General features: G+C 41.5%; 1 protein-coding gene across 3 annotated transcripts in view; it reads right to left on the bottom strand.

The window, feature by feature from the left end:
* LOC138165359 (FAS-associated factor 1) overlaps positions 1-12,624 on the bottom strand; it is a 419,204-nt gene that overhangs the window by 221,372 nt on the left and 185,208 nt on the right. For all 3 annotated transcript variants that reach the window (XM_069093610.1, XM_069093612.1, XM_069093611.1), the window contains exon 7: positions 10,801-10,906. In XM_069093610.1, the coding sequence (XP_068949711.1) occupies positions 10,801-10,906 (106 nt within the window). The remainder of the gene's footprint in view (positions 1-10,800; positions 10,907-12,624) is intronic.

Below are 12,624 nucleotides of genomic sequence, written 5' to 3'. Positions count from 1 at the left end.
GGAAGGAAGGAAGGAAGGAAGGAAGGAAGGAAGGAAGAAAGGAGAAGTGTTGTCATGGCCCCAGGCAGAGGAAGAAGCAGCACGTGTTTGGGAATGTTACCAACACTTTTCATCTTCCTAAAGACAGGCAAACATGGCAAATGTCAGCTTCAATGGACGCAGGTCACCCAGTGGTCTGGGACAGGTGGGCACGGCTTTGGCTACCTCTTTCACTATTGTTGCTATCTTCACTATATGTTCCTTGTTCTCAAACTTCTAAATACCCTGGTTTCTGTTGAGAACCCACAGGCCCAATTTCCTTTCTTTGGCCCTGATTTAGAACATGATGCTTCTGCAAGGATGACATCTGACCCAACTCCTCTGGAAAGGGTGCTTTCATGGTATCTAGACACTGGGAGAGGAATCTTTAGAACCCCTTACACAAAAAATGATACCAAAAAACAAGCAAACAACAACCACAAAAATTCTCCCAAGGTTCTCTTAAGAGAAAATGAATAAAAATTACTAATGGGATTTGCAACCACCTGAGATTAAACTCTTTGGATTTGAGACATTATTCAATATTATTGTTGAACAGTTTCTTAATGAGCAACATGGAAACAATTCAGATGTCGCTCGCCTGAGCTTGCCAGTGATACAGGTAGGCACATTTCTCACTACTTCCTGGCTTTCTCTCCTTGCACCATTCAATGGAGAATTTTTTCCAGAGTTTAACTTGAAACCTAAAAAAACCTTCAAGAGTAAGGCTTCTTCTGCATCTACAATAGGCAAGCTCTTCTGTTTAAAATATCCACCTCACAATAACAGCCTAATCATTTTCCTATATATTGTTATTCTGATTTTTCTGGATCTCTTTGGTTTTAACAGCCAGTTAAAATATTTGCAGGGAATTTCTTACTCTAACCATAGCTATTAATGGGTCAAATTAAGCATATTTCTTGATGATTTTTGTTACCCAACAGCCCCTTGGCCTCTATTCTCATTCCTTGAACTAGGTCCAATTTGTAGACATTTGTCTTTCTGGCAAAGTACCACAGAACACTAACAATATGCCATCCATTGTTTTTTTCTCTGCCAGGCCCAGGGTCTCCTAGGGGGCACTTTAGGCCTAAGTCAAGCTGACATATTTCCTGGCTGGCCTACACCTTAAGCCTGAATGGCACTGGCCCACCACTCTTGCCCACAGGGTCTTTTCAGCATTGCCCTGCCCTGGTTCTAAAGACTTTCCTCCCCCAGCCTCCCTTAATCTCCTCTCAGTGAGTGACCAGGTTGAAGGGTATTTTCTTCCCCTTCCTAGTCCTCGTATATTAGCTGTAAAACAGATGTAAAGCTTGGTTTAAGTCCAAAAATGTTGTGATCAAAATACATAGTTAGCAAATTGTTTGGCTAAATCTTTCATGTATGATGAAAGATTATTACCACAATTCATTAGCAAATTACAGACTTTGAAATGTAGGCAGACAAATATTTGGCCCTGTATCAATCAATTTGGACCAGCTGGGTAGAAATTCACACAATTCCAGGAAGCCCACAAAGTGAAGTGCTCTTTCATTTTTCATTCACTTGAAACATTAAAGAAAAATTATTATTCTATAAAATTGTCCATTTTTCAAGATTGCTGCAAAGCCCCTCAGACTCAGAGAGGTTTTGTTTTCAGTTCCCTGCTAATTCAGTCAATAAGCAATCTGGTCATTTTGCCACGCAATTTACCTTGGAAGAATGAGGTCTATGAAAACAGAATACTTGATTTTCTCAAAAAATGAAATTTAAAAGGTTCAATAATGCTACTGCTGCCTAAGGATGGGGGAAGGGGGGGAAAGGAATCACTGAAACTAGAAGCCTATGTGAGCTAAATAAGCCTGCAAATTAATTCTGTCATTATTCATGATAAACATTATTACTAACATTCCTCCTCTGAGCCTTCCTGGCCGAGCGAGGTGACCCTGGACAAAGATGCTTGTTTAGGCTACGTCTGCTGTGCTTAAGCTGACGCAGCCATCGATGGGGACAGCTGCACTGGGGAGCAACTTAAAACAAATTTCATCCTTGTGGCATCTAATCCAGAGCCTGGTACAAGAAGCATGGAAAAGTGAGTGTCAAAATTAAACAATGCCGGCTTTGCTCCGAACAGATGCTTTTCCCCTGCAGCTGTAAAAACCTTAAAACAATCCTGGGCTCCACTGTCTGGTCACGCAACTACCACAAAGCAAGGCATACATTGTGCCATTTATTACAAATGTTTGCCATGAGCTTTTAACATCTTTTTTTTTCCTTTAAAAAAAAAAACAACACAGTAACAGGGATCTATTGAGGGAAACCATGGGATATTTTACCCCTCCCTTAAAAAATGAGCAGCAGGATGAGAGAGAGAGAGAGAGAGAGAGAGAGATAAAAAGATAGATAAAAAGCTTACCATTCTAAATATGTCTGCAAAGGAATAACTTCTTGGTTTGACACTACTATATATGACACGTTAAAAAACCAGAAAATAATTATAAGTGGAGGGTCTAGGTCTAGGAGAATACAGTCAAGTTAAATTTGGCACAAAAGAATAGATATAAATATGGTACGATGGAAAGAACACTGGATTTCAAGTTTAGAGGGCCTAGGTTCAAAGGCCAGTCAGACACTAGCCTTTTAAATTCGGGCAAAACCCTTCTCTCTAAACTACAGCTTTTTGGGGTTTCTCTCTGTTGTAAAAGATGGTGCACTGGCCTAGACAGTCTATAGAGAAGATCACTTTCAGCTGTACACTGGTAGAGAATTTTGTGACACAGCTATCTCTAGAATATACCTAAGCTATGGTAAAATTTATGTTTACAAAGCTCCCAAATCGTCTGAGGCTATCTTTGGTTTTGTCTCAAAACAAGGAGAGAAGCTTACTAAACCCTATTTTCCAGTATAGCACATGAACCTCAGATACAGTTATTGGGTAAACGAGGCCCTGTCCCTGCCCCTTTTTCTGGGACAGCCACAGTCCCTTCTTAGCTCCTGCTCACAGTTTCCATGAAATTGGGGGGTTAATATTTTAAAGAGAGCTATCAACAAACTCTTCATGATTAAGAAGGCAGCCCCGGCAGGGCTCAGAGAAGGGAGTGTCCAGTGCACGGGCCCCATGAATCTCAGTCCTTTCTGTCCCAGTTAATTGAGGTTCTCTCTTTGAAGATAGCTTTTATTGTGCCTACCAGTAATAGAAGCGAGCAGCTTACCCTTCATTTTAAAGAGTTTCTTGCTGTAAAAATTCAATAAGTTTTTCTTTCTCATTCAGATAAATTCTTGAAAGCTTTTTTTTAATCCAGGATATCAATTCATTAACACCTCACTGCTTATCCCCATCCCCGCCTATCTGACTGGCTGAAGGTTGGGGTTCTCCCCTCCCCCGAAACCCTGAATTCCAATGAATAAGCCCTAAAATAATGACCAAATTAATTTTTAAAATAGAATGAATTTTGTGTTAAAAGCCAGTGATGATTTTTCACCTTCTTCAGTTTGAAATACTTATATTTCTGAGAAATCCCAGAAGATTTTTTTTTCACAAGACATTTAATTGAGATTGTAATGAAAACATACTGACTACCACAGGGCATTATCTTTCAATTTTACATAAAGAGTCTATTCATGGTATTTATTTAAGGAGGCTGGGATAAACTTTAAGAAAGGGCTGGAATGTTTACAATTACGGTTTCACTAATTATAAGCTATCAGGATGATTGCATTGCTACTGGTTGTTATTTATTACAATCAAAAACAGACTTTAAGGGCTGCTAGTATCGCCATTTGCCTGGGCCTTCATATTGGTCTGGGCTTCACCATAAAAACACAGGATAAAAAGTCGCTTAGATTAAGATTATGAAAAATGCCAGGTCGCCAGGAAGCAGACTAGCTCTGAAGCTTCTGGCCAAGGCTCAAAGCAGGGACTGCCACCAGGCTGGGACAGGAGCTCCCCAATGTGCAAAGGGGGCAGGGGGCTGGCTTCCAGTCTGCTGCAGTACCCAGTCGGGGTTACTTCATGTTATTGCTGGTTAATACTGAGCATTCTGCTAAGTTTGGGGAAGTTCCCCAACTTGTTTCTTGGTTGTAAGCTTAGCTCCCACTCTAGCCACATTTCTAAAGGCTTAAGGCTGGCTATTTGTACAGGAGGCCACATCCCCCCGGGCCCAAAGAAGACCCTTCTTCCTGTCCTGTTTCACCTCCTGCCTTCCCTCCAAGTTTTCTCCTTGTCAGGGCTCACTGTGGAGAGGGGAAGAAAGAGTATAGGAAAACAATGATTTGCTTCTTAACAAAAATGGAAAAGAAAGACTGGGCTAACATTTCTGTATATGTGAGTGACTTCTCATGAGTCTGATCATCTGGGGGCCTCAGCTCAGTGCTGTGGATGGAAGACCTAGGAGGTGCCAGCCAGTCAGCCTGCCTGCCTCTGCCTTCTTTCCTTCCCTCCTGACTTTGCCAAATCGCCAGGAGCTCCCGGACACACACTCTGCCGCTGCTAACTTGATGGAAAGAAAATACGAAATTAAGGAGATAGTGAACAGCTCTGGGCCAGGAGCATAAGCCCGGCCCTAAGAGGGGCTAGGGGTGGGGCCGCGGGGACCACATTCCAGGGCCAACACAAAGGGCCCCAAAGCAGGGATTCCTGGCAGGACACAAAGCGCCTGCTCAGTCAACTCGGGCAACTGTTGCTCTAGCTTTTTTTTTCACCAGGGCTGGGGGGGGGCTGCACTGGCCGGGCTACCTCTGCCTGAGCCCCGCTTCTGCCCTCGGGTTCGGGCCAGCCCAGCCAGCCTGCTTCCCCATGGCCGCTGCCGGCGTCAGGTGTACCGGGCTTCCCGGGTGGGAGGTGGGAGGCAGGCAGCCCGGGCGCAGCAGCAGCAGCAGAAGCAGCGGCGGCGGCGGCGGCGGCAGCGGCAGAGGCAGCGGCAGTAGCAGCGTCTTCAGCAGCGGCTGCAGGCAAGCACAGCCTTTGTCAGGCTCCTGGGAGCCCTTCAAGTGCACAGTAGGTGTTCATCGGGACCATCTGGTCAGAAGGAAAACAAGCGGCTGAGTCCGCCTTTGAGCAGCGCAGAGCGAGTAGGAATTAGGCTCTTCAATTAGCACGATTACAACCTGTCAAGGGTGTATTGTACCAGAGGATTATTACAGTCTTGGGCCCCGGCGCCGCCACGATTTCCCCTCTGCCTTTTCTTGCACGGAAAGATGGCCCGGGTGATGATTTCCCAATAACTTCTAGGCCAGTTGGAGCCTGAGGTGGCCAGGGGCCAGGAACTGGGCCTCCTGATCAGGGCCTCAGAGGAACCGGGTCTCTGCCGACTGCAGCATCAGCCCTGGCCGGCCTCGTGCTGGGAGTGGGTCCCACCGTGGAGACGCGTGGGTCAGGGGCACTCTGGGCAGGCACCTAGAGCATTCTCTTTTTGATAAAAATGAAAGGGGAGCAAGACGGCCGGCCAAGGGAATCTTAAACCAAAGCAAACATGAAATTTTGCAATCAAATGGGGACGCACCTACCCGCAGCTATGATAACTACTAACTACAAGGAGAAATCCGTTGAAAACTGGATTTCCTAGGGGCTGGTGTACATATTTAAACACTACAAAAAACTGCCCGGGGAAAGAAGCGATCTCAACACTGGGCTGGCTACTGCGCTGGCTGGGTTTCACCAGCTCTCACTTTCAAAGCAACTTGAAACTCACAGTTAACATGCAGATTTAAAGGACAAGCTCATAATCTCCTTCACTAAAAGCTAAGTGAGGTTTGAATCCATCACCTTGGGCTGAAGTGGGGAAAATGCCTGTCTCCTTGCCAAGGTAGCCTTCATGATTTTAAACGGTTTTGAAAAAATCAGTTCTTGAAATACACTCATGAAAATCAGTTAATTCTAATCTAATGCCCCTCTAATTTAGGGGCATCACATTTCATACACCCATGTCTCTTGAAACTTTCCAACAAGAAACCAGCACCTTTACTCCGCTGTCCTCAACACACACAACTCTCCCTAATGCAATGGCAAACCCTGCTTCAAGTTCAAACCAGCTCTTACAAAAAGTACCATTGGATACTAGACTCCATAGTTTATGCTGTTATTACATATATAAAAAAACAGTTTATGTGGGATTACATATATAATTTGAAAGACTGATGATAAACATGAAGGTAAAAAAAATGGAAAACAAATCTGGTGGGTAAGATTTGAATATTAAAGCTTCTGGCAAAATTTTCACACTGAGGGAATAGGGCCTAAAACAGTCTGAGGGTTTGAGAGACACACCATAAACAAAACAGCCTCTCACAATTTGGACCATGGGAGGCTTTTCTTTTCCGATTAAGGATTAGTCTAACTTATCATGGCATAATTCTTTAGCACAGATGATGACCAACAAATATGACTCATGGACAAAGAACATGTCTGGTTGCAGATTTCTGACCTTTGCTGTCTCTTTAATTCTCACTTGAACAATTACTGACTTATGAGTCGGTTTGTTAGACAAGTTCCCAGTAAGGAAAATGTGTCCCAGAAGAGTATAAGAGATACCTTTAGATGGGTCAATTTTTATTATGATAAGCTAAATAAATATCAAGTATGAATAGTGATATTGCTGGGGGGGGGGGGGAGGGATGAAACTTTTCAAGTATTCAGAGATCTCCAGCAATGATTTACAGCCCTTATTAGCAGAGATGACAAAGGAATACTTCTCAACCTACAACAGAGATACTGAGGGTCTCTTATCCTTGCCCCATTGGGTGCCTATAGTTGGCCAATAGCAGATGGAAATAGAGGCAGATTTTGCCTGCTATAGCGGCATTTGCAGTAGTAAAACAGACAACTGGTCAGTTTCCAAGAAGAGTTTGGCTAGATTTTAGGGCCACTAATCATTCCCTTTCCCCACCTGTGTTTAGGGCTTGGGATTATGCAAATTACATTTTTGACCCAACTCAAATGTATTTGATTACAACCAGTAAAATCTATTAATACTATGATAACACAAAATATATTTTGTCATTTCTCCTCACCATAGCAAATTCATTCAAATATGCTGAGCTTATTTTCATTCTCCCATAGAGTTAACTGGTTTTAAGTGAACTTCAGATAAGGTGATGAAGGAATCAAGGAATCACAGTCATTTTTACATTATTTGGTTACTTTAGTGAAGATGCTACTGACAAAACGATCAGAAGAAAAAAGCATTTTTTTCTTGGGGGCCAGTCAAAACTTCTTTCCCTTCTGTCCCCTTTGGTATCCCCATTTTATTCCCTTCTCCTTGAGAAGGATCCCTAGGACTTTAAATGAAAAATAAATTAAAGCAGGAAAATGTGTTAAAGAGCTTTAATTGAGAGGAGCCCACTTCGCCATCTCCTTGGCTAAAACAGAATCCTAGAGCGGACTTGCAACCACTTAGGGATTTCCCAGACAATAGCTTACGGACAGCTCTGCCGAGCACCGACTCTCATCGCTTGGGGTCTATCAGAGCCAACGTGCATGAACATAGATAGCTGCAGTCAAACATATTTTGGTGCCTCCATTTCTCTACCTCACTGTTTGTCCACAGTTGTCACAACTCATAAAAACAGGTGATCAAACATGCCTTCATCCCTCAGTCATATTTCACTGAACAGAAATTACATTCAAAACCAGAAGCGCCTTCCAATGTAACAAACCCAAAGGCCTTCCATAATGGAGTGTCCAAACAGTGAATACTACCATGAAAACTGATGAGGTTTTCTCAATACATTAACAGGTTAGGAGTCATTCATTTGTGTCAAGTTAAGATGAATGGAAACAGATTTCTGGAACATGATACAGCATAATTTATGATTTAGGAAATCTAGCATCATCATTGTCTCCAGGTCAATAATATAAAACACAACTGTGGGCTAGCTACATAATAAAAAAGCAGATGAGTCCCAAGGTTCTATTTGGTTTCACACCAATCTAGCAGGGATTCAGTCTTGTAGCAGAAATGGCTTCAGCTCTGACCCCACCAAGCCTATGGCTGTTGCTTCTGAGTAACAAGCTCACAGAAAACCATCAGTGACTCCCCAAGGAGGTGCCTCAAAATTGCTGGACAAGGCTAGAAGACCGCTGGGTGCTATAGCTTGTATAAAAGGGATAAGGGGAAGAAAAGCACCTCTTTACTCCGAGAATGGTGGTGGACGGGAAGGAGCAGCTTGGAAATAACACTGGTTTTTCCATTTCTTAGCTATGGACAGCACATTCTAAAATATTTTAAAATTGTGGAAAAACTGAAGCCCTGGTGAAGAGATCATACTGTGGAATAATGAAGGCTCTCTTTCCTTGCAAAACTGTTCCAGAAACCACTGGTAAACCATACTTAGAAAACAGTCTGAAAAAAATATTTATGACTTTAAAGTCATTGCAGCCTAAAAATATATGTGACAATCCAAACACCAAGCCCTGGAGAGACAGTTGCATCCAACTGTGGCGAACAATGGTACATTTACGGAATTTTAAATATTTCTTTTAATAATTAATGGAGTCATTTTGAATCCTTCTGCATAGGATATCAGGTGTGAGCAGATTGCATTAACACTGCTTAAACATTTCAACTTGTCAGTATGGCCAACTCGATTTCGGAAATATTTGCAGTATTTTCCCATCGAAACAGTAATAAAGGAAAAATAAATATATGCCACTACTTTATAATCACCGAACATTAATGAATATTTTATGTCTTTTTAAATCTCCCTGTTTAATTTAAAAGGGTGAAATTAAGTCTCCTTCCTGCAATATGCCAATTATCTGTAAATCAAACAATAACTTGGCCATTATGCTCCTTTTTGTTAATAGGAGAGAAGCTCATTTGAAAGCACTGAATGGCATTTGTAGACAATCTGAGGGAAGAGTTCTTTCTGCCCCCTTGTGGGAAGAAGTTGCATGTCTGACAAATGACAAGTAAAATCCTAAAGTTAATCATAAAATCAACCTAAGGCTCTGGAACTTTGAATAAAAAAGGAAAAGGAGGAATTCTGTATGACTTTCCCCAAGAGAAAAGGAATTCTATCTCAAATAAGGTACAATGGGAAGAGCCTCAGAAGCAAGTCCTAAGGCTTGATTTTCACCACCAAGCTCTTCTTCTCTCTCCCTCTGCTTCCCTGAGCAAGTCCCTTTCTCTGTCCGGAACACATATTTCTCCTTTGTAAAATGAATGAGTTGGACTATTAGACTCTAAGGCTCTTTGCACCTCTAAGTCCTATGACCCTGTGGGAACACCCAAAGAGAAGGAAAGAAACTTGAGCTCTTTCTCATGTTCCCTACTCACTAGCTGAACGTTTGGATTTTTCAAGCAAACAAACCTTAACTTAATTTCATCTTGTGGGTGTGCAATGTGAAATGTTAACAGGATCTGAGAAGCAATGAACATAACAATATCCTTCAAAGATTCCATTACTCACAAGAGCTGCTCAAGCCTTTTCATATTAAATGTACCACTCTTCAGAAAAACCCAAGGCTACCATAAGATCTGCCACTGCATTTCTCTACTTCTGTTACTGAAACAGCATCTTCTAAATTATGCTAAAATTTCATTTCTCTTGTTTTTTAAAAAAAATTTGCTCTGACCACCATTTGCACTTGAGGAACACCTAACTACAGCTACCTTATTCTGGTAGCTGCAATATAATGGGGGCTTTGAACAAGAATATTCTAAAATGTCAAGAACAGAAAATATCCACCATGCAGGTCAGAAGTGACACTGCTTATTTTTACAGCCCTTCTTCACACACACACAATCACACATGAAAAAACTTAGAATGTAGAATTGTTAATAATTGATTAAAGCTATCAATATTTAAAATTATTTGTCCATATAATTTGATGAAAATACAGAAAGGGATTATACAAAAAAAAGTTCACAGGAGCTTGATCTACTTCTACCCATTTCCCAGGTTGAAGCCTTGTCACAGGGAATAAGTACAAATGACACAAATACCATTCCAGCTTTAGTTCCTTGCATAAAATAGCCCGCCAGTCTCATGGGGAATCAGGCAATCCTTAGCAATAGCTTTGTTCTTAGTGTTCTCTGTCTGATAGAGCACCAGTATTTCACTGAGCCTTGGCACAAAGCCCTCAGCACAACCACCACTCTGGGCATTATTTGGTCTGGGAAATACCTAAGGTTAAAAAGTCAGACTGAGGACCAGAAAGTCTGACCCCCCCAAAAAAAAGCCTAGCAATGTGGCCTTACAATCTGGAATCCTATGCTACACATTGGTCAGCTGACAAAATACCATGTGGCAGGTTTCTGGTGCTCAGTGCAGTGGGTTCATATGCACACCCAGGGCTGCTGCTTCTCTTTAGGAAGGGAGGGTTCTATTTCTAAGAGTGAGTTTGGTTGGCCAATTTGAACCTGGAAATGATGCCATGACTACAAAATATCAGCACCCCCTTTCCCTGTCCCCTCAGTGCATGCTGAGTAACCTAAATTTGAGGAGGAAACATTCTCTAAAATACATCCTGTAAACAAATGACTTTTCTCTCAACTCTTCTAATGAATATTTCCACTATTTACCCACTATTAAGTTATAAAATATATTACATTTAAATTACTTCCTTTTCTATAATATTAAATGGAATAATTTAAGAATTATCAAGAGCTCCCATCTATCCTTCAAAGGTCAGGTCATTTAGTTTATCTACAGTAATCTTTGATGCTCCAGTTAATTAAAATTAAGAGCCCAGTAATGAAACATAAAGAGAGATTCCAGCCAGAAGAGAGAAGCCCTCTTTAACAGGGTCAACATGAGCTCTAATGAGCTCCTTCTCTTCCTCAGCTGTGAGACAGAACTCACCTCCTGGATGGTACTGCTTCCCGAGAAGTTCAAGCTGTACTCCCGCTGGACTTCTCGATGGGTGACAATCAGCATGAAGTTCTGATTTAATGACTCCTGCAGGGCACTGAAAGGGTTGAAAGAAAAACAAGGAAATCAGGGACAAGCGTGTTCTAGCTTGCTGAGCAGCAAGTTACAGAACCCTCAGGAGGACCCTAACCTCGACATCGACATGTCCAGGCACAATGTGAGCATCTTGGCAGTTCTGAAAGGCAAGAAGCCATGCTGAGGATGACCAAGGGGAGCTAACCTGTTAACTCCTTCTCTACCAAAGTGAGTAGAGTTGGTTGGCTTGAAATATTTTACCTACAAAATAAAATTGTAATATAGAGAGCCATATGCTGTCTGTCTTCTTTTTCATTAGCACCGGTATTTATCTTCCAATGGCTCAGATGGGCAAGAACACCTGACATGATAAGTCCAACTTAAATTCAAAAGCAATAGAAAGCACAACTTTGGACCAATCTTATGCGAAGTACATGGAAGAAGAGAAATAAAATGTTGTGTCTGACCAATGCATACATAGAGTTAACAATAATAATGATAGATACTGATTACATCACTCTAATAAGGTTTACAAAATGCTTCCCTTTCAACAATGATAGGAGGGAGCTGGTGGGAGTATAATTAGTCCCATTTTACGGATAAGGAAATAAGGCTCTGAAAGGCTATAAAATGTGCCCAAGGCAATGGAACTATTAAAAGAGTGAGCTAAATTCAAAAGAGAAGTCCAGGGAGAATACAATAAGAAATGAGAGGAAAGTAAGATCCCTTTCACCTAAGAAAAATTGGTGGCACAACATGTCAGGATGGTTTTATAAAGGAGTCTAGGTCTGGAAGGGAGAGATTTCAATATTGAAACCTATATAACTTCTGAAATTCATATGCCAACACACTGTCAAAAATATTCTTCAACCTGGGACTCATCAATACATCGAAATTGACTCTGTGCTATTACCCAAACCTTTCGAGGATATACTTTCTTCACTGTATGAGAAAATACCCAGGTAACCTGGATTGTGTGCTTGGGGAGTGATGGTAAATATGGTGGAAATATGAAAGAAGCTGACATACTTGTCTGGGGGAGGGAGGTAATAGGCAAAATGTTTGGTCTGGGGATAGTAAAGAGGAGGAGATGATGATGATGGGTCACATTTACTTTATGATTTAGGGCTACCTGGCATTGTTTGTAACATTCTGTCAGTATGTTTTCTTATTTTACGTGACCTTGCCTCTCAATCATTCCCCTCTGCTCCTTTCACATGAGCCATGGAACCTTCCTTTTGTAACAAATAAGTCAAGTCAAGTAAACCAACACATTGACTTTATCTGACAATGTATGACTTGCTCCACACTTAGAGCGCACCACTTCTCCGCCAAGAGGCAGGAGGGAGGGTAGGCTTCAATATTAATTCACTGAAGGTGCAAGTGGCCATTGCACTGATCAGAGCTCTAAAGACTTTCTGTATTGTCTTTTCTATTATTGTGCTCAAGGTGTGAACCGTTCTCCTGGTTGTGCCTACTTTGCTTGGCATCACTTCACTCAAGTATTCTCAAGTTTCTCTGAATTCTTCATATTTATTATTTCTTACGCCATAATAATAGTTGATTATACTCAATGTGTCATAGTTTTTCTTAACCATTCTCTAATTGATTTTTTCTAGTTATTTACTACAATACAAAGCTGCCATAAATATTTCTGTATAGTTAAAAACATTATGTAATATTTTAGACCCTTCACTCTGTACTTGGCCTCCTGATGTATGTATGTATGTGTGTGTGTGT

This window comes from Petaurus breviceps, unplaced genomic scaffold (assembly GCF_028583685.1).
Source record: "Petaurus breviceps papuanus isolate PSGF00001 unplaced genomic scaffold, PetGlider_PUasm1.0 208, whole genome shotgun sequence".
In the NCBI taxonomy this organism is placed as follows: domain Eukaryota; kingdom Metazoa; phylum Chordata; class Mammalia; order Diprotodontia; family Petauridae; genus Petaurus; species Petaurus breviceps.
Note: the sequence above shows the minus strand (reverse complement) of the source record. Positions and strands in the feature narration are given on the sequence as shown.